Source organism: Anolis carolinensis, chromosome 1 (assembly GCF_035594765.1).
Source record: "Anolis carolinensis isolate JA03-04 chromosome 1, rAnoCar3.1.pri, whole genome shotgun sequence".
Lineage (NCBI taxonomy): Eukaryota > Metazoa > Chordata > Lepidosauria > Squamata > Dactyloidae > Anolis > Anolis carolinensis.
Genome location: NC_085841.1, coordinates 189,414,430 through 189,441,965, shown reverse-complemented (window position 1 = coordinate 189,441,965; position 27,536 = coordinate 189,414,430). Strand labels below are relative to the sequence as shown.

The 27,536-nt window shown below is 41.4% G+C and overlaps 2 protein-coding genes across 5 annotated transcripts in view; one reads left to right on the top strand and one right to left on the bottom strand.

The window, feature by feature from the left end:
- Nucleotides 1-4,274, bottom strand: part of ftcdnl1 (formiminotransferase cyclodeaminase N-terminal like) — a 28,819-nt gene extending 24,545 nt beyond the window's left edge. For 2 of the 4 annotated variants that reach the window (XM_062962636.1, XM_062962649.1), the window contains exon 1: nt 4,006-4,141. In XM_062962636.1, the coding sequence (XP_062818706.1) occupies nt 4,006-4,087 (82 nt within the window). In that variant the 5' untranslated portion in view covers nt 4,088-4,141. Of the gene's footprint in view, nt 1-1,989; nt 2,163-4,005 lie in introns of all 4 variants that reach the window. The other 2 variants (XM_062962646.1, XM_003226079.4) reach the window with 2 other exon arrangements.
- Nucleotides 4,275-4,292: 18 nt separating this feature from the next.
- c1h2orf69 (chromosome 1 C2orf69 homolog) lies at nt 4,293-17,313 on the top strand. Its single transcript, XM_003226084.4, has 2 exons — nt 4,293-4,733; nt 13,840-17,313. The coding sequence occupies exons 1-2, from the start codon at nt 4,422-4,424 to the stop codon at nt 14,671-14,673; spliced, it is 1,146 nt and encodes a 381-aa protein (XP_003226132.2). The 5' UTR covers nt 4,293-4,421; the 3' UTR covers nt 14,674-17,313.
- The last annotated feature ends 10,223 nt before the right edge of the window (nt 17,314-27,536 follow it).

Here is a 27,536-nt window from a genome sequence, read left to right as displayed (position 1 = left end):
ATGTTTCTGAATAATGCTGATGGTAGCTGTTCACTTCTTACCCAGATGCTCTCTTAGGCCCCATCTACACTGCCATATGATGCAGTTCAATATAGTTAAACTGCAATCTGAAACTGCATTACATGGCAGTACAGATGTGGCCTTAGGACCCACTCTGATTTCTTTTGTACTTGCATTCTTCCTGTGTGTATTGTGAGAACATTTTAAAGAGCAGGACTAGAAAACTTGAAAAATAGCATGCAAATATTTAAAGCTAAAATCTTTGAACTTTTCAGGTTGTGCTGCTTATCTCATAATTTGTATGATTAAAAGACTTACCAGTTTATACTACTACTGAAATCATAATGGTTAAACTTGGAATAATGAAATGGTGAAATAATTATGATCAGTTTATGATTTAAGCTAGAATATGCAGCACCATCTGGTGGTGAACAGTGGGATTCTATATCTAAAATTTCACTGATATATAATTATTTTTTTCAGATTCGCTAACAGAATGATTCTATCCAGCCTGTCAATTTGATGAGAATAGGATCACTTCATGTCCCAAGAGAATAAAACGTTGACAAGAACTCAACCATCACAAGGGTCAATGTGACCACAGCTGCGAGTGTGAGAGGGGATGACAAGAATTTATGAAGAGAAAGTGGACCCGAAACCAAAATGTTGCAGTGTAGTCGCTTCTAGAAGTAGAATTCAAAGCTATAGCTCTGTTAATCTGGAATAGCACAATGCAAAGAGGTCCTATAACACCTTAGAGACAAAAGGCTGCCTCTCCACTGCCAGATAATCCAGTTTATCAAAGCAGACAATCCACATTATCTGATTTGAACTGGGTTATCTTTGTTTAAGTAAAGGTAAAAATTTCCCCTTGACATTAAGTCTAGTCGAGTCTGACTCTGGGGGTTGGTGCTCATCTCCATTTCTAAATCGAAGAGCTGGTGTTATCCGTAAACGCCTCCTAGGTCATGTGGCTGGCATGACTACATGGAGCGCCATTACCTTCCTGATGAAGTGGTACATACATTTTATTATTACAATTTATGTATGTGTCCATATCTCTTATATGGAGTTGGTCTATCCTCTGGTTTGCTAGTAAAACTAAATGACTGCATCGTGAATGATGCATGTTACCAACATGACATTTTTGGAAGCTCTGGATTACTGTGAATAAAAGACTAAATGCTTAGATGATGAATACTTCTCCACATATATTAATTTTAAAGGATCTTGAAAATCCTTAAAGCAGCACTGAGCTGGAGTGAGTGAGGAAAAGCTTTTCTTCTGAAAACAATTAGCAAAGGCATACGTGGAGCAAGATAATGCTTTAGGTGGGGATGACACGATACAGTACCCCAATTAATTTTAATAAACGTCCCTTCCAATTAGGTTTAATTAGGACTGCAACTATGAATCCTCCTTTTGTGATTAACACTGAGGCTCTGATTCCGTTTGGCTGAAGTAATATGCCATGTGCTCTTTCTTCCCACACCTTCCAAGAAGCACACTTGTTTTGTAAGAAATTCAGTGACATTTATTTGTTAAATACAAATTGCTGCATTTAAACCAAAGAAAGTAAAAGGTCAGTCCTGCAATTACATGTTCCCATCCTTTTTCTAAAATAAAAACAGAGGTGATTCATTTTTTTAAAAAGACTATTGGTTCACCTACACTTTCACATTCTCCGCCAATTCAACATAGTTTATGGCAGCCACAAAAATGAAGTTTCTGAAGTATAACAACTACTTTCAAAGTAAGTACTGAACAATTAAATAGGAAATGACACTTTCAAACATGGAACAGAACATTTTCCAAATTTTGTTACATAGTGTTATGGACAGTTTTGGAAAGGACTGTGCTCTCCTCATCTGGAAGTTTTAAAAGAGGCAAAGTGGCCTCATGAACCCTTTAAGTGCAAAAGATGGACTGAATGACCTTCATTCTCTCCATTTAAACTCTACTATTTTGTTTTAATTTTTGTTTAAATACCTTAAAGATACCATGTGACCTTGAAAGCTTAGTGGGTACTTGGAGTAGAGGCCACCCATGAATACAGTTGTATTTCAGAGGAAGGGCCTTGCAGAAACTACCTCAGATTCCTGGCCGAAGAAAACTTTATGAATGTGTTCTCAAAGGCTTTCATGACCGAAATCACTGGGCTGCTGTGAAAACACAGAAATGATAGACCAGTCTGACAATGATTATGTCAGATTACACAGAGAAGCCACTGAAATCCACAAGCATGTGAAAATTTTCAACAGAAAGGAGGAAACCATAAAAATGAACAAAATCTGGTTACCAGTATTTAAAAACACAAGAATCAAAACAGTAAATAAAGAACACCACTCAGAAACAGGAGAACTCCAGACAGCAAACACCTCCCAAACAAAGGATGCCTCCTGGCAACAACACTGATTGACTTTGAAGCTGCAAGGCTGCTCAATGCTAATCTTCTTTTTCTTCAATGATTGTCCCACTTGATGTTGGGTTCGACTTTACTGATTTGTTGGTGCCATTTCAACTGGTTGTGCACCTGGTCAGGGTGTATGCCAGCAATCTTCAGATTGTTGTACAGTGTGTGCAGCCAGTGTTGCTTTGTTCTTCCCTTTAGTCCTTTGCCAGGCACTTCTAAATCAAGAGCAAACTATGACCAACCCTCTGAGGCGTGATTCTCATAATTTGTCTGCAATTGCAGCCATGCCAAGCGTCATCAGATGTCATAGTTGCAGATGTGGTCGAGGTGTGTGATGTCAGCTATAAGTCGTAGCATCCTCATCTCTGTAACACCAAGGCGGCATTCTGCTTCCTTTGTTGCCATCCAACATTCAGCTCCATATATTGCACCAGGCTTTATGACAGTTCAATAGATTTTTGATTTCAGTGGATTGGAAATCAATACTAATCAAGCTGGCTCATTGCAACATTCAGACTTCTTTAAAACAGACTTCTTTCTCGCATCTTGGACACTCCACAGATCTACTTGCCTTCTCGATAGTGTCCCCCCCCCCCCCGACTTTGAAATGCCTCCCACGGGGAAATTAGACAAGCAGCCACCCTCATAACATTTAGGAATGAGTTGAAAACCTGGCTGTTTGAGCACACTTTTAATAATGGCTAAAAGTATCAACTACCCTTTCGGACAGGATTTTAAATGGTTATTATAACTATAATTTATAGCCTTGATACTCTGATCATAGGAATGGCTGGTTTTAAATGGAGTTATATACTGTTTTAGAGGGCCTTATAGTCTTTTAAATAGTTTATTTACTTATGTTTACATTAATGTGTCATTTTGTTTTTATTAGTTGATATGTGATTATTTTCTGTGTTATATTATTTATTGTAAGTGAGGTTTATATATCTGTGGAATAATGTCCAAAGTGGGAGAAAGAATTCGTCTGCTTGAGGCAAGTGTGAAGGCTGAAATTGGCCACCTTGATCAGCACTGAATAGCCTTGCAACTTCAAAGCCTGGCTGCTTCCCCACTTGCCTAGTTTCCAACAGACCTCACAACCTCTGAGGATCCCTGCCATAGATGTGGGTGAAAGGTCAGGAAAGAATGCTTCTGGAACATGGCCATACAACCCGAAAGACTCACAGCAATCCAGTGAAAACCTTCAACAACACAAAGCGCATTATATTATTGTTATTATTATTATTACAGTAGAGTCTCACTTATCCAATATAAACAGGCTGGCAGAATGTTGGATAAGCGAATATGTTGGATAATGAGGGATTAAGGAAAAGCCTATTAAGCATCAAATTAGGTTATGATTTTACAAATTAAGCACAAATTTAACAACAAATTTGACAGAAAAAGTAGTTCAATACGCAGTGATGCTACGTAGTAATTACTGTATTTAGGAATTTATTACCAAAAAATCACAACGTATTGAAAACATTGACTACTAAAAGGCAGGCTGCGTTGGATAATCCAGAATGTTGGATAAGCGAATGTTGGATAAGTGAGACTCCACTGTATTTCGAACAAATCTCTAAACGAACCTCTGAGGATGCCTGCCATAGATGTAGGCGAAACGTCAGGACAGAATGCTACTGGAACATAACCATACAGCCCGAAAAACATACAACAACCCCATAACCATACAGCTCGCAAAACTCACAGTAACCCAAAAGCTTATGAAATTCAGGGACCAGTTGACGCCGCATTCGCCTATCTCGTCTCCCTTTGGATCCCCTTCGAGGGCGGGAACAAGAAGGAACTGCCAATAGGGTCGCTCCCCAGCACGAGGAAGCACCACCCCCTTTCCGCGCATGCGTGCCCAGGCGTCGTGAGGAGTGGGCGGGACGCATTTGGGTTGGCGGCGCGAGCAGCCGTTGGAGGGCCGGGCGCGAGGAGAAGGGGTGTGCGCGCATGCGTGCCGAGAAGGCTCTCCTGAGGGGTCGTTAGTGGAGTCTTCATGAGCCGGCGCTGCGCCGCTGCCGCCGCCTCCGTCCTGAGGGGCCTCGTGGGCTCCGCCGTCCTCTGCCTGGCGCGGAGCACGGCCAGCATGAGCCTGCGGGGGAAGGCGCCGGCGGCCTGCCTTTCGGGGCCCTCCTCCCCTTCCTCTTCCTCGGCGCCTCCGCGGGTGAAGCTCCCCTGGCTGCGCCTGCCGGAAGTGCCGGGCGCCGAGCCCGCCAAGACCAACGACGTGCTGCTGCTCCTGCCAGACGACGGCCCTCTCAAGGCGCCACCTCAGCATCACGTCGTCTACTTTCCCGGGGACGTGCAGGTAGGGCAAGGCACACACTCTTAGCCTCAAAGAGGCCTCAGGACAATAGTATTCATCTGGTGGCACTATAGTTATTATTCGTAATATCAAATGTATTCATAGGCTCACCATCGCGTCCCCAGAAGTCAGAAATGTCTCGGGGGCCCTCCCACACAGCCATATAACACAGGACCCTTCCACACAACCCTATTTCCCATAATGTCAAGGCAGAAAATCCCACCATGTCGGCTTTGAACTGGGTTATCTGAGGGCCCTTCCACACAGCCCTATATCCCAGAATATCATGGCAGAAAATCCCACAAAATCTAGTTTGAATCCATAGTCAGATAATGACGGATTTTCTGCCTTGGTATTCTGGGATATAGAGATGTGTGGAAAGCCCCTCAGATAACCCAGTTCAAAGCAGATAATGTAGGATTTTATTCAGCTGTGTGGAAGGAGCCCGAGTCCACACTGCCATATAATCTGTGCAATGTGGATTTTATACAGCTGTGTGGAAAGGACTTTGAAAGCAGGTAACTAGGGTCCCAGACAGCTCTGTATCCCAAAATATAAAGACAGAAAATCCCATAATATCTGCTTTGAACAGGTTTATTTGAGTCCACACTGCCATATATTCCAGTTCAAAGCAGATAATGTGGGATTTTATTCAGCTGTATGGAAGGGACCTAGGTCCCTATTGAACCCAGTGGGGTTTTCTTTTTGTGTTCCTCGCTCCCTTTTTAATGCGAGAGATAGGTCTAATTGTCCAAACTAATGATGGTGGTGGATTTTGTAAAATTATTATTATTATATTACATTAAAACCTGTGATAGGCTTTATTTGAAAGTATATTATTATTAGGTCAAAACTGATGATGGTGGGGGATTGTATTTATTTATATTCCGCTCTGTCTCCCGGGAGGGACTCAGACATTCCGCTCGATGGTCGACACTGTTCCTCCTGGTCTTTGTTTTTGTTTTGTTTTTAAAAAATTATTTTGTGGAGACTTCTAACTTTGTTGCTTGCTCATGTTTATCAATGATGACAGAGTTTAATGAAATATACAATTTAATTGATGATGCTTCACAATAATTGTAATTGGTTTTAATTTTTTAAAATACTTAATATTGGTTTATATCATATTTCTGGATGTTATTATTCTTTGTGTGATTTTTGTCTTGTATTTTGTATTAAATGTGTTTTGTTTTATATATTTGCAATGTGACGCTAAAGCGGCCAAACTGTAAACAGCTCCGTCCCCTTCGGGGTGAGAAGAGTGGGGTATAAATATAGTAAATAAGTAAATATTGCCTTTTATGTAGTAACATACAGTACACAGACAGAGGTAAAGGTCTTCCCCCTTTTTCATAATTTTGTCATAATTTTTCATAATTGGATAATAATCGTATGACAATATTAATATATTGTATTGCACTAAATCCTGTGATGGTAAGGGTTTATATGAAAGTATTATTATTATTATTATTAATAATAATATGTTTAAAAGCAATGCTTTTGGGTTGGAAAGATTAGCTGTTTACAAGAAACATTGCCCAGGGCAGGGGTCCCCAAACTTTTTAAGCAGAGGGCCGGTCCACAATCCTTCAGACTGTTGAGGGGCCAAATTATCATTTTTAAAAAATACAAACAAATTCCTATGCATACTGCACATGTCTTATTTGTAGTGCAACAACAACAACAATGAAAGAACAATACAAATACAATATTTAAAAATGAAAACAATTTTAACCAACATAAACCTATTAGGATTTCAATGGAAAGTGTGGGCCTGTTACTAGCCAATGAGATAGTCAAGTTAATTAGGATTGTTGTTGTTGTTGTTGTTGTTGTGTGCCTTCAAGTCATGTCAGACTTTGGCCGAGACTAAGTCTAAAATTAATTATTTATTTACTGCATTTATTTACTACATTTATATCCCACCCTTCTCACCTCGAAGGGGACTCAGAGCAGCTGTATGTACATACAATATATTATATTATTAGCATAACACAATATTACTATATATTACTATATTGAACTATACCACTATACTATTATATAATATCTAATATATAACATATAATTAATATTATTATATGGTATTACTATTAGTATTATATTATATAACATAAGATTATTATCAATATATGTATATACAATATATTATATTATTAAAACTGATATAAAAATATTATATTATAAAACTGAGGGCAGGGGCCAGGTAAATGACCTTGGAGGGCCACATCCGGCCCCCGGGCCTTAGTTTGGGGACCCTTTCCATGTCCCCTTCCTAAATATCTTAGTGTCATCTTAAATCAAACACTAACATTTAGGAAACACTGTATGATTACCAAGCACAAAGTAGCTGCATGCAATAACATCCTGCAGAAACCTACTGGCAGTGCATGGGGTACAGACCCAAAATTAATAAGAACATCAGCCCTGGCCATCTTATTGAACTGCTGAGTGTGCCTGCCCTGTTTGGCACAAGTCTTTTCATGTGAAGCAGATGAGCATAGTACTGAATGAAACATGCAGAATAATCACAGGATGTCTTAAATCTACACCTATTGATAAACTCTACAAGTTAGCTCACATGCCGCCCCCCGCCCCCCGGATGTGCGATGGGAAGTTGCTGCTAACTGAGAGAGATATAAGGTTGAATGCTGTGAAAGCCATCCACTGCATGGCTGTCAACCTTCTCCCAGTAGACACCAATCGAGGAAAAGCGTCATGAGGACCATCACTCCTCTTAATGTTCCCCCAACAACAGCAAGAGTATCCCTCTGGGCAATTAAATCAGGAAATCCCAACTAGATAGCCCCCCATGAGGGTCTGCTTCCAAGGGCAGACCAGGAATGAGCAACTTGGAAGTCAATGTGTTGTCGAAGGCTTTCATGGCCGGGATCACAGGGTTGTTGTATGTCTTTTGGGCTGTGTGGCCATGTTCCAGAAGTATTCTCTCCTGACGTTTCGCCCACATCTATGGCAGGCATCCTCAGAGGTTGTGAGGTATGGATAAACTAAGTAAGGAAAGGAAAGAATATATATCTTTGTAGAGTCCGAGGTGTGGCAAGAGTTCTTTGTCACTGGGAGCCAGCATTAATGTTTCAGTTAATCACACTTGGAAGTCCCTAAACTGACCCAGAAGTGGAGTGGGCATATCCAAAGACAACCTGGTAAAATGGTACTACCTAGAAGTTGGTTCTCGCAGAAGCAGAGGAAGCAGGAGGACATTTTTGCTCCCTGGCTTCAGGTAGGATTTGGCTAAGATTTGGCTAAGATTTTAAACTGAGTTTGGGTTTGGCTCCTGTGGTCAAAGTCTAACTGTTGTGTGACTGTTGTGTTGAAAGAGAGCCAGGTACTTAAGTTGATTGACAGCAGGCATTGTCCCCTGTTAATTGAGTTTCTGGGAAAGCTCACATGTACATTATACAGTTTTAGCTTTGTTCCCAGAGCTCGAAAATCATTTGTGATCTTTTGAAAGTATGCCTAGCGGTGTCATTGGTACCTACATGAATCAACATAAGGTGGGGAGGGTGATGGGGCTTTAGGAGCCTGCTGAGCCTCTGAGTGATATGGTGTATTTTTGCCCCCGGGAGGCAGCATGTTTCTCGAGCCATCCCATCCGGTCTGGAAATGATGGCTTCCGTTCCTCTAAGGAGGGAGCCCATTACTCTCCCAAGGATGTTCCTGTTGCTCCTGGTCTATGATTGGGGATGGAGCATTTGCATGATTACATAAGTGTGACTGTGGTGATGCACTGTCCCTGTCAGGGCTATCCCCTGCGCATTGTATAGTTCAATATAGTAATATATAGTAATATTGTGTTATGCTAATAATATAATATATTGTATGTACATACAGCTGCTCTGAGTCCCCTTCGAGGTGAGAAGGGTGGGATAGAAATGTAGTAAATAAATGCAGTAAATAAATAATTAATTTTAGACTTAGTCTCGGCCAAAGTCTGACATGACTTGAAGGCACACAACAACAACAACAACAACAACAATCCTAATTAACTTGACTATCTCATTGGCTAGTAACAGGCCCACACTTTCCATTGAAATCCTAATCCTATGCATACTGCACATTGTCTTATTTGTAGTGCAACAACAACAACAATGAAAGAACAATACAAATACAATATTTAAAAATGAAAACAATTTTAACCAAGGAGGGAGTCGCCTACTACCAAGACCTGTTTCCTTTGAGGATTGACAGGGTCCCTTTTGTGCAAGACAGTGTGTATGTCCCCTGAAGAGTGTTCCTGTTGAAGTGAATCATGTAGGTGTAAAGTGTTGTCCTCCTCCTCAACATCCCCAGTGCATTCATCAATGACAATCCATTGAGATACATCCGATGTAGCTTTATTTGCCAGTGTGAGTTTCTGCCAGAGCCTGATCCCAGAAGGGCAGTTGGTTCTCGCAGAAGCAGAGGCAGAGGCAGCAGGAGGACATTTTTGCTCCCTGGCTTCAGGTAGGATTTGGCTAAGATTTGGCTAAGATTTTAAACTGAGTGTGGGCCTGGCTCCTGTGGTCAAAGTCAAAGAAAAAGGCACCTTTACTAACTATCCTTTGCAGTACATACAGGAAACAAAGCAACATAAACAAATACACAAAGACGTGGTTTGTTGCAGTCTGCACATAAAGTGCGTGCATATTACTTAACTGTACAAAGATCCCACTTGGCCACCACGCTCACCAAGAGATGCAACAAAAGCAAAACATTCCCATCACATGCACCAGCTATGGCATGTTCCGCTTTTTCACACAAAAACTAGACAACTACATCTGCTCCAAATGCAAACAGATGACTCTGATGGAGCAGAGGATCCAACAGCTCGAGCACCGTATTAAGACCCTTAAGGACATTCAGGCACTCGAGCTCTTCTTGGACACTGCACAACACGCTGCTGTAGATCAGCAGCCTGCATCACACCAACACCACCAAGACCATGATCAGGAACCTTATGGGGAGATCAACTCAAAGGTAGACAACCCTCAGGCTTGGAAGGAGGTCACCCATAGAAGGAGACGCAGGACCAGGCAGCCTCCACAGAACTCCTCTGCTCAGCTGCATTTACACAACAGATTTGAAATTCTTACATCATTAACATACAATCAGGAAACACATCTTGTGGAGGACCACAGTTTCTTAGATACCACTCAGTGGACCATCCCTCCTCCCCGTTGTAGGACACGGCTCTACAAGGGCCGGAAAAATAGTACAGGTCAATAACTGGCTCAGAAAATGGTGTCAAGAGGAGCATTTTGGCTTCCTTGACCATGGTCTACTCTTCCAAGAGGATGGACTACTGGCAAGCGATGGGGTGCATCTCACACAAGTAGGAAAACATCTTTTTGCACACAGACTCACAAACCTCATCAGGCGCACTTTAAACTAAATCCACTGGGGGAGGGGAACAACAGCCTGGCGAACACTATATTACCCACGACCACAGGGAACCGCCGTAAGGCTAAACGGAGGGCTGCACAAACACAGCAAGGACCAAGTACAGAGAGCACAATAATCCCAAATAAACAGTTCGAGGGGAGGTCACAGGGGCTTACATGTCTTTACACTAATGCTCAGAGCATGGGAAATAAGCAAGACGAACTCCAACTCCTAGCACAGCACCACACATACGATGTCATAGGCATCACTGAAACCTGGTGGGATGACTCCCATCACTGGAATTTAACCATTGAGGGCTATAACCTCTTTCACAGAAATAGAACAAAGGGGAGAGGAGGGGGAGTAGCTTTATATGTCAAAAACAGTTACGTTGCAGAAGAAATGCAAGACTGTAATCCGGGAAACCAGCTTGAAAGCATCTGGATAAGAATCAAGGGAACCGGGACTCAAAAAGATCTTGTCGTGGGTGTCTACTACAGACCTCCGAGTCAGGATGAAGGACTTGATGAAGCCTTCTGTCAACAGCTGACCAAACAGGCACAAAGAAGAGATATAGTAGTCATGGGCGATTTCAATTATCCCGATATCTGCTGGAAAACAAACTCAGCCAAGAGTACAAAGTCCAACAAATTCCTCACTTGCCTTGCAGATAATTTTATGGTCCAGAAGGTAGAAGAGGCAACAAGGGGATCAGCAACTCTTGATCTAATCTTAACAAATGTGGAAGACCTGATCAATACAGTTGAAGTGGCTGGATCCTTAGGGGCAAGTGACCATGTGCTCCTGCAGTTTGCAATACAAAGGAATGCTGAAACTAAGACAAGTCAAACACGCATTCTGGACTTTAAGAGAGCTGACTTCCAAAAAATGAAGGAATTACTGAGCGGCATTCCATGGACGCCGATATTAAAAAACAAGGGAGTTAAGGATGGATGGGAGTTTTTCAAAAGTGAAATACTCAAGGCGCAAATGCAAACAGTGCCAACAAAGAAGAAAAATAAGACAAGTGCAAAGAAGCCAGAATGGATGTCCAAAGAACTTCTAACTGAGCTAAAGCTCAAAAGTGACATGCACAAGAAGTGGAAAAGGGGAGAAATCACCAAAGAAGAATTCAAACGTATAGCCAACTCCTGTAGGGAAAAGGTTCGCAAGGCTAAAGCGCAAAATGAGCTCAGGCTTGCCAGGGACATAAAAAACAACAAAAAAGGTTTTTTTGCTTATGTTGGTAGAAAAAGGAAGAAAAAGGAGGCGATAGGGCCACTGCAAGGAGTAGATGGGGTGATGGTGACAGGGGATAGGGAAAAGGCAGAACTGCTTAATGCCTTCTTTGCCTCGGTCTTCTCACAAAAAGAAAGCCATCTTCAACCTCAGCAACATGGAATGGACGAAGGATTGGGGGAAATCCAACCCCAAATAGGGAAACAAGTTGTCCAGGAACACCTGGCCACTCTAAACGAATTCAAGTCCCCAGGGCCAGATCAGCTACATCCAAGAGTATTGAAGGAACTAGCGGAAGTTATTTCAGAACCACTGGCAATCATCTTCGAGAGTTCTTGGAGAACAGGAGAAGTCCCAGCAGATTGGAGGAGGGCGAATGTGGTCCCTATCTTCAAGAAGGGAAAAAAGAACGACCCAAACAATTACCGTCCGGTCAGCCTCACATCAATACCAGGCAAGATTCTGGAAAAGATCATTAAGGAAGTGGTCTGCAAACACTTAGAAACAAATGCGGTCATTGCTAATAGTCAACACGGATTTACCAAAAACAAGTCATGCCAGACTAATCTGATCTCTTTTTTCGATAGAGTTACGAGTTGGGTCGATACAGGGAATGCCGTGGATGTAGCATATCTAGATTTCAGTAAGGCCTTCGACAAAGTCCCCCACGACCTTCTGGCAAACAAACTAGTAAAATGTGGGCTAGACAAAACTACGGTTAGGTGGATCTGTAATTGGCTAAGCGAACGAACCCAAAGGGTGCTCACCAATGCGTCGTCTTCATCATGGAAAGAAGTGACAAGTGGAGTGCCGCAGGGCTCCATCCTGGGCCCGGTTCTGTTCAACATCTTTATTAACGACTTAGACGAAGGGTTAGAAGGCACGATCATCAAGTTTGCAGATGACACCAAACTCGGAGGGATAGCTAACACTCCAGAAGACAGGAGCAGAATTCAAAACGATCTTGACAGACTAGAGAGATGGGCCGAAACTAACAAAATGAAGTTCAACAGGGACAAATGCAAGATACTTCACTTCGGCAGAAAAAATGGAAATCAAAGATACAGAATGGGGGACGCCTGGCTTGACAGCAGTGTGTGCGAAAAGGATCTTGGAGTCCTCGTGGACAACAAGTTGAACATGAGCCTACAATGTGATGCGGCGGCTAAAAAGGCCAATGGGATTTTGGCCTGCATCAATAGGGGAATAACGTCTAGATCCAGGGAAGTCATGCTCCCCCTCTATTCTGCCTTGGTCAGACCACACCTGGAATACTGTGTCCAGTTTTGGGCACCGCAGATGAAGGGAGATGCTGACAAGCTGGAAAGCGTCCAGAGGAGGGCAACTAAAATGATTAAGGGTCTGGAGAACAAGCCCTATGAGGAGAGGCTTAAAGAGCTGGGCATGTTTAGCCTGCAGAAGAGAAGGCTGAGAGGAGACATGATAGCCATGTACAAATATGTGAGGGGAAGTCATAGGGAGGAGGGAGCAAGCTTATTTTCTGCTGCCCTGCAGACTAGGACACGGAACAATGGCTTCAAACTACAGGAAAGGAGATTCCACCTGAACATCAGGAAGAACTTCCTCACTGTGAGGGCTGTTCGGCAGTGGAACTCTCTCCCCCGGGCCGTGGTGGAGGCTCCTTCTTTGGAGGCTTTTAAGCAGAGGCTGGATGGCCATCTGTCGGGGGTGCTTTGAATGCGATTTCCTGCTTCTTAGCGGGGGGTTGGACTAGATGGCCCTTGAGGTCTCTTCCAACTCTACTATTCTATGATTCTATGATTCTATGAATCCTCCACCTTGTGTGACTGTGGAGCAGAACAAACAACTCTGCATATGTATGCTTGTCCACAATGCCCTGCGTTATGCACAGAAGAATTGTTGAAAGCTACAGACAATTTGGTCGCTGTTGTCCATTTTTGGTCGAATATTATTTAACTGCTTGTGTTCCCTCTATTTTTATCAATTCTATACTTATTTATTCAATGCTTTTGACACAAAATAAATATTATAATATTATTTGTTCAAAACTAATGAAGCTGGGGATTATATGGATTTATTATTACTATATTAATATAGTAACTTAACTAGATAAGCAGCAAGAAATCCCCATATTTTTATTTATATTTTTAACAAATTGTGTTCATAACTTTAATCTAAACCGATGGTGATTTTTATCAACCTAAATCTGCTTGTTTATCTAGCTGGAATAGATCTACTGAATCAGTTGCCTAAAGATAAATCAGTGTTTCTGTAAATCCCATTGATTCAGGAAAAAGACGACAAACCCAGAATTACACTCAAACTTAATTCAAGTTAGAAACTACATGTATGTACTAGTTTGTGTTCTCCAGATTTGTTCAATGTATGAGCAAGATATTTTCTGTACTTGTAAAATTATCACTTATGTATAGACTGACATGATTTACACGTTTCTCTGCCATTTGCTATAACATACTAAATGTCTTCATCTGTTTTCTTATTTCAGAACTATCATGAAATTATGATTTGCCATCCAGAAAATTTCCAGTGGGAACAGTGGTGCTTAGAAAACATTGCTGCTATTCTTGGCCGTCGTTTCCCTGGCAGTTACATCTGGGTTATAAAATGTTCCCGTATGCATTTGCACAAATTTAGCTGCTATGATAATTTTGTGGCAAGTAATATGTTTGGAGCACCTGAGCACAACGCTGACTTTGGAGCCTTCATGCACCTTCACGCATTGTTACTTAATGCATTTAAACTTGCTCAAAATATTTTGCTGTCTCAAAAAAGTATGCATGATTTCCCCAAGGATACAAAGCCACCTACCTGTGAATTGCCTCCTGTTGCTACGACTAATGGATGTCCAAGAGGAGAAAGGGAGAGAGACTGTGAATACTTTGGCTATTCTTCTCTGGGCTTTATTGAACCTTCTGTTGTTGGTGGAGCGTCATTTACTTTAATCGGATTCAGTAAAGGTTGTGTTGTCTTGAATCAATTACTTCATGAACTAAAGGAGGCAGAAAAGGACATGGACATATGTGCCTTCATAAAAAATATAAAAGCAATCTACTGGCTGGATGGTGGTCATTCTGGAGGAAGCAATACGTGGGTGACATACCCTGATGTGCTGAAAGACTTTGCACAGACTGGGATTTCAGTTAATGCTCATGTCACACCATATCAGGTCTTCGATACAATGCGGGCATGGATTGGGAAGGAGCACAAGAAATTTGTACAAATTCTTCATGAGCTTGGTGTAAATGTAAACAGCAAACTTCATTTTGCTAATGAAGCACCTTCCCTAGAAAACCATTTTAGAGTTCACGAAGTATTCTGACACTATAATATCAAAGTACTGAAGTAGATTAAAAGATATCTTTAGCAATTTGAGAATTTGCTTTCTCCTAAGTCATGAAAAGTGAAATACTTCAATGTGTGCTAATGTTTACTTTTTCGGGCACACCTCGATTAAAACCCAGTCTTACGTTGATTTTGTAATTGGAGAGCCACAACAGAAACTCATGGCTTCAAGATAAATTATCTTGTTCTAATCAAGAGAGCAAGATGTCTGAGGAAAAGCAACACTGATTTGCCTGAAACTGTTTATGTCAGATGGAAAACTTCCTTGATGTTTGGTTTACTTACATTTATTTATTTAAAACATATTCCGCCCTTCTCACCCCGAAGGGGACTCAGGGCGGAGCACAACATATATACGGCAAACACTCCATGCCAGGACATAAAATAATTATAAATATACACAAACATTAAAAACAGTTATATCTACTTTAAAATCAGCTATTTAACCAACTTAGGACACCATGCTGGCTCCGATTACATGGATTTTTGTGGCCACAGTCTTCAAATCCATACTCCAAAACTAGTATCTGATTATTCAGGATCATTTTATTGGTTAAGCATTTATGAATGGTTCTTTTTTATTCAGAAAGAACTATGGACAAAGTATTTTGGCCCTGCATTTCTAATGCTGGGGCTTGGGTCTCTGTAGCACTTTGTCATATCACAATCAATGCATAAGTTACATATTTTAAGGCAGCCTGAGTCTTTAATGTAACAAATATGTTTCATTTTCCTTGGGAATTAAGGTGCACAACTGTCGGTACTATTTGCATTCTGAAGTTCCTAACCATAGTTGGAACATCTGCTAGTGAATGAGGTGGGGGGCTTTTTGAGACATTTAATGACCACTAAATATCTGTTGTTTTTTACATGACCAAGAATGTATAATGCTATTCCAAGTTTAACATTCCCTATAAGTTCTAAAACTTGACTTAATTCATAACATATTTTTGAACTTTGATATATTGAGATTTGTTATATCTATTGTAAAAACTATGGCAACATAGGTTTTGTTGAAAATTGTGTTGCAGGTACATATGGGATCTTAACATTGTAAACAGTGGTGAGTGTTAGAATAGGATGTGTAGCATAAGCATGTGGAAAAACTGCAGCAGTGATTTACTGTCTGGCAACAAAAGAACAGAGGAGCATATAGAATACAAACCACAGTAAAAAAAAAAACATAATATCTGTGTGGTTAAGAATTAAGAACAATCACTAAAGTTAGTGTAGCAACATTCAGTTAACATGACTGAACAATATCTTTACAAATTGTTTGAAAGTCAGTATTTGCTAAGCAATGTATTCTGTGAAATGGGAATTATCAATATATAGAATGAGTCTAAATTTCTTAGTAATGGAGGCTTTATTTTTGATCTCAGAAAGCTTACATGAACAATATTAATATGGTAGATTGAACAGTAATTGGTCCGAAGCCAATATCTCAACTAAAAGTCATTTGACACCACGGAATTAATCATAACTTGTAACATAATAGCTTAGATTAAAATCTGCATAAGTGCCCTATGTTTCTGAGTGAAAGCACGTTCAGCTTTCTATTTAACAGACTCATTACATTTCTGATCATAAGTAAGCTATAGCCATATTGTAGCGTTTCAGCTTCAAAGGAGAAAGAGAGAATTAAGTTTGATACTGAATGTGAAACATCTTTTGCCTATCTATGATGGGCATTAGTCCCTATTTAGTGGCTCTTTGCATGTATTTGGGAGATTGCATATTGATTCTGCTGACCTATTCTCTTCAGTTCATGGGTACATGTTAGTGGAGCTGCATATAGAAGTAAGAGGAGAAACCAGCACACGTGGCTTTCCATTCAAGTATACATAAATCCATGGATTGGGGATTATATAGCCTGGATACGAGGATGCTCATACATTCCTGTTAGTGTTGTTAATTTGAGTTGCATGTGGATGGGAAGCAAGTGGAGGGAGATTTGGTTTTATTTTTATTTCTATTTTGCATTTTTGGAATTTTAAAACAAAATTATTTAAAAGTTTCCATATTCTTTAGGGAGACTTATTTATGAACCTTGTGACCAAAATCTAGGGTTCTAGCAGTTAGAGACACTTGAAAGCAGAAGCTACTTTTATCTGAGAAAAAGAATTACGTTCCTAGGATTGAGTAAGATCCTGTTGTATCTGTGTGATGACAGAATGGCACCCCTCTACTCTTCAGTCCTTATCTACTCCAAATCTGTCATGGAACGTTGGGCAGATTTTGGGGAAAGTACATGAGAACTTGGAAAGGTCATATATGTAGCACAGATTAGAAAGTTGGGTTTCTGTGCCAATATATGAGGTTTTCAATGTGGCATAAAACTGCTGCTGGACTTTGAAAGCTGTTTTTCTAAATAAGCACTTTGGAGTTTGTTTGTTGCAATAGGTGGTTTAAAGTTATTCCTCTGTTGTTTTTTCTCCTAACAGATAAGCTAGCTACTTTTTTGTTGTTTCTTGAAATTATTAATAGGCTCTTGGGCTCTGCTTCTTTTCATTACAATATCTGCAAAATATGCTGAAAATGTTATAAGTAAAATCACTATAACTGTAGATGAAATACAAATAGTTCCATAATAAACCGCGGATATTGGGCAAATTGATACTGGAGTACATTGTATGATGACAACTTATTTTAACTTCCAAAGTATTGGTAGTTTCTAAATCTGTGTTCATTCTGGGGAAGTAAAATCTCTCGGTATTGAAATATTACCAGTTCTAGCTGGAAGGCATAACACAGTATTTTGAGAAAGTGCTGCAGTCTTCAGGTTTCCCATAATCCAGGACTAAAGCTGCCTACTGTATTTGAAGAAAAATATACCAAAGTCTATACAGACTTTGAAATACTACCCCTCCCCCTAAACAAAGCTAAGCCTGTTTTTCACTCATTAGAATTGTTATTCATTCATGCAATAGCATCCTGTTTTCTCTAAATTACTGATGCTTACAAAGGGCTCTTGGAATAGTCTCTCTAATGTTTTGAGTCCCAATTTTCCTCTCACAGAGCCTTCTTCCTTTGCCAATAGCACATTCATTAGTACTGCATGTCTCATCAGATAAACCCTCAGCACTTGACATGTTACATTCTAAAGTGCTCCACTGAAAAATAATAGGTTGAATCAAGTGCAATCAAAACATTATTTTGCATTGGAATATTTTCCCCATTATGAAAACCTAATAACATAGCAACATATTCCTTCTAAACTAGCTAGTTTCTGGAAATACAGCACAAATTATGTTACTAAAATATATGGATATTGCTTAACTAGAAACAATAGAGCTCTATTCTGGGAATTTGTTAAAATATTTTGCCTTGCCTAATTGTCCAGTTCAACTACACTGATGTAAAATGTGAAGATATTGCTTATCTATTATTTGAGCCTTCTTATTCCACTTTCTCGGACTTCCACAACTGGGCATGAAGGTAAAACATCTTTAACATAGGCAAGACATGCTCCCAGTCCTTCATGTTTTCCACCTGAATCATGGGATACAATTGTGCCCAAATTCTGGTCAATTCTACACAATATCTGAAAATCTTTGACTTGGAAAGGAAGGTGCCAGGTCTACTTGCTGAGCTGCAGAACCAAGAAAATGGGATATTGTGAAGGTTGGTATATATTAATGGAAAGTCATAGTCCCATGGGGGAAATCCCAGTTACAGCTTGTAGTTCAGTGAAAGTCCTCCAGCAAGATGACTAGCAGAAGATATGCTCAGCAGAGCCCCAACGAGATAGGAAGGCCTCAAAGAAGTCACCGAGGCCCCTTCTACACTGCCATATAATCCAAATTATCAAAGCATATAATCCACATCTGTTTTGAACTGGATTTTATGAGTCTACACTGCCATATATTGCATTTCAAAGCAGATAATCTGGATTTTATATGGCAGTGTAGAAGGGGCCTGAGGTAGGTATTCTGAGGCTGGATCTACACTGCCATATAATGCAGTTTCTGAATCCAGATTATCTGATTGGAACTGGATTATATGAGTCTACACTGCCATATGGTGAAAGCAAATAATCTGGATTCAGAAACTGGATTATATGGCAATGTAGATGGCACCAGAGACTGTTCTTTCTCCTTCCCTTCTAGTCTCCATAGCTTACAAATATGAGGTGCCCGATTCCTTTCTTTTGATCTACAAAACTGCAAAGTGAAGATGTTCTTAAAACAACATTCAAGCCAATGCCTTCCAGGGAGGGAACTGGATGCCCCAAAATGTAAGTTTGGGGGCTTTCCCTCCTGCCCAAAATACTATTAAACTGCATTTCTGGGGCTATAAAAATTTCCTTATAAATTTCAGCTGTAATCCTGGTGATTTGGCCTTTTTAAGGTTTTCCATCTCTTTTATTTCCTGTATTAAAATGTTGGTATTCAATCATTGTTTTTTCTTTTCTGTTTGAGTTATATTTAATATTTCATTGAAATGCCCTTTCTTACATTCCTTATGTAATAATTGGTAATATGCTGCAAAGACTTTCCATATCTCGGCTGAATTCTGTAGAAGTGTGTGTAGTCTTATTTGCTTACACTTTAACAACTTTTACCCTCTCTTTTTCTTTCCTCTATTAAAGGCATTTTGCCAACTTTTAAATCAAATTTATACTAGGTCTCTGAAAACCATTTTTGGTTAAAGTTTGGAAGTCTACTCTGCAACAATAGAGGCAACAGAGAAATCATTCATTGCTGTCACTGTTGCATCTGCAAGGAACCATCCAGCAGAGCTGTTTCGAGTGGTTGAGGTCTATTACATACTGGTCCTCAAGGAGAAATCCCTGATCATTCAGCAACCCATTGTAAAGAATTTGCAAGGCATAGAATCATAGAATTGGGCCATCCAGTCCAACCCCCTGCCAAGAAGCAGAAAAATTGCATACAAAGCACCCCCGACAGATGACCATCCAGCCTCTGCTTAAAAGCCTCCAAAGGAGCCTCCACCACACTCCAGGGCAGAGAGTTCCACTGCTGAACAGATCTCATAGTGAGGATGTTCTTCCTAATGTTCAGGTGGAATCTCCTTTCCTGTAGTTTGAAGCCATTGTTCCGCATCCTAGTCTCCAGGGCAGCAGAAAACAAGCTTGCTCCCTCCTATGACTTCTCCTCACGTAACTTACCTGTCAGAACGTATCTCTATGAACCATCTCTGAGTCTAAGATCGTCCAGGGGAGGCCCTGCTTCTTAGCAGGCACGATTGGCAGGGACGAGAGACAGGGCCTTCTCGGTGGTGGCCCCTCGGCTATGGAACTCCCCAGGGAGATTAGATCAGCCCCCTCCCTCCTGACTTTCCGTAAAAAAGTGAAGACGTGGCTTTGTGACCAAGCCTTTGGAGAACTAGTGCAATAATAGATACGAAAGATGTCCAACTGACTACTGGAACGGCCTGGACTACGTTTGTGGATCACGTGAATTATTATGTTTGTATTGTGCTAAATGCTTTTGATTGTTAACTGTATTTTTTAACTTGATTTTGAATATTTATTTATTGTACACTGTTTTTTAAAGGCATGGAATTTTTGTCTATATTGTAAAGCCGCCTTGAATCCCCTTTGGGGTTGAGAAAGGCAGGGTAGAAGTGCAGCAAATAAATAAATAAATATGTATACATGACCCTCATCATGTCTCCTCTCAGCCTTCTCTTCTGCAGGCTAAATATGGAGCGGCTCTTTAAGCCGCTCCTCATAGGGCTTGTTCTCCAGACCCTTGATCATTTTCATCACCCTCCTCTGGATACTTTCTAGCTTGTAACATCTCCCTTCAATTGTGGTGCCCAGAATTGGACACAGAGGGGTAGCAGGACTTCCCTGGATCTCAACAAGATACTATTTATGCAGGCCAAAATCCCATTCGCTTTTTTAGCTGCCACATCACATTGTTGGCTCATGTTTAACTTGCTGTTCACGAGGACTCCAAGATCATTTTAACACATACTGCTGTCGAGCCAGGCGTCGCCCATTCTGTATCTTTGCATTTCATTTTTTCTTCCTAAGTGAAATATCTTGCATTTGTCCCTGTTGAATTCCATTTTGTTAGTTTTGGCCCATCTCTCTAATCTGTCAAGATCGTGTTGAATTCTGCTCCTTTCTTCTGGGGTATTAGCTATCCCTCCCAAATTGGTGTCGCCTACAAAATTGATGATCATGCCTTCTAGCCCTTCATCTAAGTAGCTAATAAAGAGGTGGAACAGAACCGGACCGAGGACGAGATCCTGCTGATGGCACCCCACTCGTGACTTCTTTCCAGGAAGAAGAAGACGCAACGTTGAGCACTCTTTGGGTTTGTTCGCTTAGCCCATTACAGATCCACCTGACCGTAGCTTTGCTTGGCCCACATTTGACTAGTTTGCCAGAAGGTCATTATTCTGACTCAATAACTGGACTGCAAGTGGGAGGCTGTGGGAGTGTCTATAGCTGACTCCATTAAACCAGTACTTACACCAGATATATGTTGTCAGACAGTGTCAACTCAACTGTCGAGAACAAGGTTCCAGGTACTTTAATCCAGGTAAACCTTGTAAAATGTCACGCAACAGCAGGTGAAAAAGATGATAATGTCCCAGGAGCTGGGCAGCCATGTTCTCTCTTCAGAAGAAGCCCAGGCCAGAGAGAGGAGGGAGGGGCTGTTGCATCACAACTAGGAGTACAGGAAGCCAAGAGGGACAAACTAGAAAGCAAACACAGTATGGCAGGTGCAAATACCATGCTCTGGGGCAGGACAGTCATTTTGCAGATAAAGTCACTCAGATCTGCTCTGACTGGGATCGTGTTATTGATACACTTCCGATGAATGTAACTTTGGCTCCTGCTTGTCCAGTGCTGATGGATACCTTTCGATTTGTGCCGCCTGAGGACGTGGAGAGGATCCTTGGCAAGGTGAGAGCTACCACATGTATTCAAGTGAGAGAGACGTGGGTTTAAAAAGAGAATTTCCAGAGATACTTCCAATGTCTCTAAGTCCCATATGTTCTGATTTACTCCTATTTGACCTAATTGGCCTAAAAGGCTTTTGTGAGGCCTGTGTTTGAGTGAGGCCTATGTTTGAGAGAAAATCCTCATGTCTGGAAAGAGAGTTGTTGCAGAAAGGAAGTTACTTTTCAAGGATAACAGGACATCAGGTTCCCAGCCCTTTGGGACTGATGCTTGCAACAGAAGTAGAGAAGCAGGTGCTGAGATCAGGGTCAATAACGTGAAAGCACCATTGTCTAAAGAGTCACATGTTGTTAGAACAAAGAAAACCAGTGGAATTGCATGATAGTAAAGATGCTTGTGATGTAGTCAGTATTAGACAAATGAGGTAAATGATCTTTTTAAGCCAATAAGAATAGTGATAAAAAAAACCTTGCAACCCTTTTCAGGTTGCGACAAAACCTTTGATTGCATTCCTGTATGCATTTTTGTCGTTATTGCTTTGGCCATGCAATGAATAGCTTTTTGCAGTTTGAAGATCCAACTTTCGTGGTGTCCTTCCTCGCCCTCTCCTGTTCTTGACTTTGGATTAAAAGGAGTACTTTTTGCGTCTTTGCCCCTTCACAAGAACCTTGCCCTTCCTGGCCAATAAAACAGGCCAGAAGGGGTCTGGTCTCAAGAGCTACAACCAGGTTACTAACTGGAGCTGGCTGGGGGGAACAGGCAACCCCCCTATTGCATGCAGCAGCCCCACTGGCTGCCAGTCTGTTTTGGAGCACAATTCAAGTGCTGGTTATGACCTTTCAATCCCTAGACCAGTGGTTCTCAACATTTCTCATACCACGACTCCTGAATACAGTTCCTCGTGTTGTGGTGACCCCCAACCATAAAATTATTTTCGTTAGTACTTCCTAACTGCAGGGTATAAATAAACATCATAATAATTATAATATTAAAGATTTTTTAATAATATCATTTTTATTGTAAGGTTTGTAAGTAACTTTGATACAATTATAACAACAACAAAAATTTTTTTGAATACAATAAAACATTGTATACAGACTATGTGGAAGAGGAAAGGAGTGGGGGGCTGTGGGGAGGGTAAGTGAACAAGGAAAAATGGGGAAAGGTAAAAAAAGAAAAAGGAAATAATAATATACAGTTGCAGGGAAAACAAAAATGAGCCATGCCATGGACTCTGGAAGTAACAAATAGTAACAAATAGTATAGCAAATAGTAAAGATTCTTTTTTCCATATTGAAAAAGGGTCTAAGCGTTTTTTGTTCTTTTTTCATATTTTCAATCTGTAGGTTTGGATTTTATATATACATGCGTACTTTTGGTTATTTCAGTTACTTGAAATGACAAGTTTTAGATATTGCCATCCTTCCAGACATGATCCCTGAAAATATAAAGGGGGACACAGAAAGGTTGATATATATGACTCCAGACATATCGACAAAATGACATAGAAATGGTATAAAATACTTTTCCCTTGCTGAGGAAAGAGTTGTCAGGGGTACTGGTTGAAAGCTTTGACTATGGACTATTAACGATATAGACCTAAATTGAATCACTCATCCCAACTTGAGTAGGCCCGTTGAAGGCTTTCTTGGCTGGAATCACTGGGTTGTGAGTTTTCCGGGCTGTATGGCCATGTTCCAGAAGCGGTCTCTCCTGATTTTGCCCACATCTATGGCAGGCATCTTCAGATGTTGTGAGGTATGTACATCACAGTTTTGCTCACAATCTCTGAGGATGCCTGCCAAAGATGTGGGTGAAACATCAGAAGAGACTGCTTCCGGAACATGACCATACAACAACCTTGAGTAGGCCCGTTAAACCAATGGGACATTCTCAAGTTTTGATTCAAAGTTCTGTCATTGAGTCCAAGAACTCACATTAGTTGAGGCCATCCACTAGGGGGTTGGGCCACCATGGCAGTTAAAAGTGCTTCCCAAACTTTGGTGGTGAGCCAGGTGTTTTGGACTCCAGTTCCCACCAACCCCGATCATCAGCCAAAGCAGTGAGGCTGTTGGAAGTTGAAGTCTCCTCCCTGGGGGCCTGGCCAGAGGAGGAGGCCACTCAAATTCGGGCATGGCAGCCACGGCTTGCTCCCAGCGCTGGCGATGAATGGAGGGCAGTGGTGTGGAAAGCGGGGGCCAGAGTGACGGGGGCGCCTATGGAGCGTCCAAGGTGGGCAGCCCCTTCAACCTGTGGCGCTTCCTGCAGCAGCACCAAGTACTTGCCCAACTCCTCAGCACCTTAAGCTGGGACCTGGGGTGGGCGGGGGGTTCGGGAAGAGGTTGAAGGAGCTCTCCGTGTGCTCCCGGGGAGGGCTGAGGCGCAGCCTCCTGATTGGTTGCTTCAGATACCTGGGCTTGAGGGAGGAAGTCATCAGCCCGAAGACTTTCTGAAACTCCCAGGATTTTATAGCATTGAGTCATGGCAGTTATAAGTGCTGCCAAGTTACATTAGTTTACTTTACAGCAGGCATAGGCAAACTTCTGCCCTCCGGTTGTTTTGGACTTCAACTCCCACAATTCCTAACAGCAAGGGGCAACCATGAAAACTATTTGCTCAACTATCTATGGGCAGGCATGGAGCAAACTTCAGCCCTCTGGGTGTTTGGACTGCAACTCCCACAATTCCTAACAGCTGGTAGGCTGTTAGGAATTGTGAGAGTTGGAGTCCAAAACACCCGGTGGGCTGAAGTTTGCCTCATGCCTGATCTAAGGTAAACAATTGGCATAATAAAGTCTACTGGGTTCAAGTTAACTAGCAAAAGAAGTGGGATGATGGTCATATTGGGAATCAAGGCTCTTCTGGACTCTTGGACCGGTTCTTAAACACGCTTCGTGTATTCCAAGTAGACTGAAACATACAGTAGAGTCTCACTTATCCAAGCCTCGCTTATCCAAGCCTCTGGATTATCCAAACGATTTTTGTAGTCAATGTTTTCAATATATCGTGATATTTTGGTGCTAAATTCGTAAATACAGTTATTACAACTTAACATTACTGTGTATTGAACTACTTTTTCTGTCCAATTTCTTGTATAACATGATGTTTTGGTGCTTAATTTGTAAAATCATAACCTAATTTGATGTTTAATAGGCTTTTTCTTAATCCCTCCTTATTGTCCAAGATATTTGCTTATCCAAGCTTCTGCCGGCCTGTTTAGCTTGGATAAGTGAGACTCTACTGTACTTGTGGATTATCTGGCTTGATATTCTGGGTTATATGGCTGTGTAGAAGAACCCTCAGGGCTCTTCCACACAGCCATATAACCCAGAATATCAAAGCAGAATAACCCACAATATCTCCTTTGAATTGGGTTATCTGAGTCCACATTGCACTATATCCCAGTTCAATGTTTGGTGCTAAATTTGCAAATATAGTAATTCCTACATAACATTACCATGTATTGAACTGCTTTTTCTGTTGATTGGTTGTAAAACATGATGTTTTGGTGCTTAATTTGTAAAATTATAATGTAATTTGATGTTTAATAGGCTTTTCCTTAATCCATCCTTATTATCCAACATTTTTGCTTATCCAATGCTTTTATTTTTCAGTGATTGGTTTGGGGGGGGGGCAAAATTCTGTTCGCTTACACTTGAATATTACCTAGGGCCGGCCCTGACTGCCATGGCTCAATGCTAGGGAGTCCCGGGAGTCCTCGTTTAACAGCGTCTTTAGCCTTCTATGCCAAAACATGTGGGGGTGTTACGAAACTACAAATCCCAGAGGTTCATAGCACCAAACTATGACAGTTGAAGTGGTGTCAAAATGCATGAATTCTACAGTGTAGGTGAATCCTTAGACCAGTGGTTCTCAACCTGGGGTCTCCAGATGTTTTTGGCCTTCAACTCCCAGAAATCCTAACAGCTGGTAAACTGGCTAGGTTTTGTAGGAGTTGTAGGCCAAAAACATCTGAGGACCCCAGGTTGAGAACCACTGCCTTAGACTTTCGTGCCTGGGTGAAGTGGTCCATATTCAGAATAGGTTTGGCCATCAGCCAAGATCAAGACATTGCAAGGGTATTGGGAGAAGAAAGCATCAAGGTCTCCCCAAATGGAACTCTTCTCTGCCTCCCATTCACTTCTGTGTTACTCTTGCAGCGCATGGCAGTGTCGAGGTCGGAGGAGAGTGAGAGCAGTTAAGGGGCAAGACAGTGGAGGGTCTTCTGGCTATGAATGGCAGAGCACTGTCTTTGGAAGAGAGGCTGGCCAGGGAAATTTATGCAGGCAAAAACTATAGACTTCTAGGCCAGGACCGTTCTACAAAGCCCAGCTCTCACATGAGGTAGATTTCCCTTCCCCACATAGACCCCATGCACGACTACCCGATGTCTTCTCCAAAGGGCTGGGAAGTCCTCTAGAGCAGAGCGGACACTGAATGTCCCCTTTGCTCTGTTCTGGCTCTACATCAGGGGTCCCCAAAGGAGTTTGGGTGGGCCAGATGCAGCCGTCCACGGCAATTTATCTGGCCCCCGCCCGAGTCTGAAACAACTTAAAGGCACACAACAACAATCCAAATTCACTTGACTATCTCATCAGCCAAAAGAAGGTCCACAGTTACCACTGAAATACGGGTAAGTTTAAGTTATTTAAAATTGCTCTTCATTTTAAATATGGTTCTTTCATTGTTTTGTTTTGTTTTGTTTTGTTTGAATTTGAGGTTTTTTGCACTACAAACAAGATATGTGCATAGGAATTTGTTCATGTCCTATAGTCCTCCACCACAGTCTGAGGGACTGTAAACCGACCCTCTGCTTAAAAATGTAAGGATGTCTACTTCAAATGATGCAAGTGGGCTTTCGAGAGAAGAGGGGGAATTCCCCTGGAGAGATCCATGTGTCATTTAGAGGTGCCACAGAGCAAAGAGAACTCCCCAGACTTGGTAAGAAGCCTGCTTTTAATGTTTTAAAGGCAGGAAAGGTGGTGAGGGAGAACAGGAGGATTTCAAATCTGCAGGAAACAAGATATGTGCATGTTCTACAGTGTGGAAGGGCCCTTGAACATGTCACATTATTTCAACTTAGGGGAGGAAAAGGTCAATCACCCCTGAACAATGGCAAGTGTGAATGTTACAATTAGCAAGCTTGAATAGCACTGAGTAGACACAAAGCTGCAAAGTCAATCAGTGAGGGTATCTGCACAGAGGTAGCCCGGAGGAATCCTTTGTTTGGGAGGTGTTAACTGGCACTTGATTGTTTGCTGTCTGGAGTTCTCCTATGTCTGAGTGGTGTTCTTTATTTACTTGATTCTAGTGTTTTTTTAATTCTGGTAACCAGATTTTGTTCATTTTCATGGTTTCTTCCTTTCTATTGAAATTGTCCACATGCTTGTGGATTTCAGTGCCTTCTGTGTAGTCTAACATGATGGTTGTCAGAATGGTCCAGCATTTCTGTGTTCTCAAATAATATTCTGTGTCCAGGCTGGTTCATCAAATGCTCTGCTATAGCTGACTTCTCCAGTCTGCAGTGCCTTTTGTGTTCTTTGATTTATGTCTGGGCGCTGTGTTGGTGGTCCTAATGTAGACTTGTCCAGAGATGCACGGTATATGGTAGACTCCTGCAGTGGTTAGAGGATCCCTCTTATCCTTTTCTGAACATAGCATTTGTTAAATTTTCTTAGTGGGTCTGTAGATTGTTTGTAGGTTGTGTTTCTTCATCAGCTTCCCTATGCGGTCATTGGTTCCCTTGATATATGGTAAGGACGCATTTCCTCTAGGTGGATCTTTGTCTTCACTCTTGTGGCTTGTTCTTGTAGGTCTTCTGATGTCTGTCATAGAGTACCCATTAGCCCGTAGAGGCCAGTTTAGGTGGTTCAGTTCACCTTGGAGGAAGTGGAGTTTGCATATCCTGCTTGCACTGTCTGCCAAGGCTTTAATTTAGCTCCTATTTTGACCTGGGT

Bases quoted from the DNA above. Each gene is read 5' to 3' on its own strand.
- c1h2orf69 (XM_003226084.4), top strand. From the start codon at position 4,422: ATGAGCCGGCGCTGCGCCGCTGCCGCCGCCTCCGTCCTGAGGGGCCTC. The intron at 4,734-13,839 runs GTAGGGCAAGGC...TTCTTATTTCAG, and splicing joins ACTTTCCCGGGGACGTGCAG to AACTATCATGAAATTATGAT.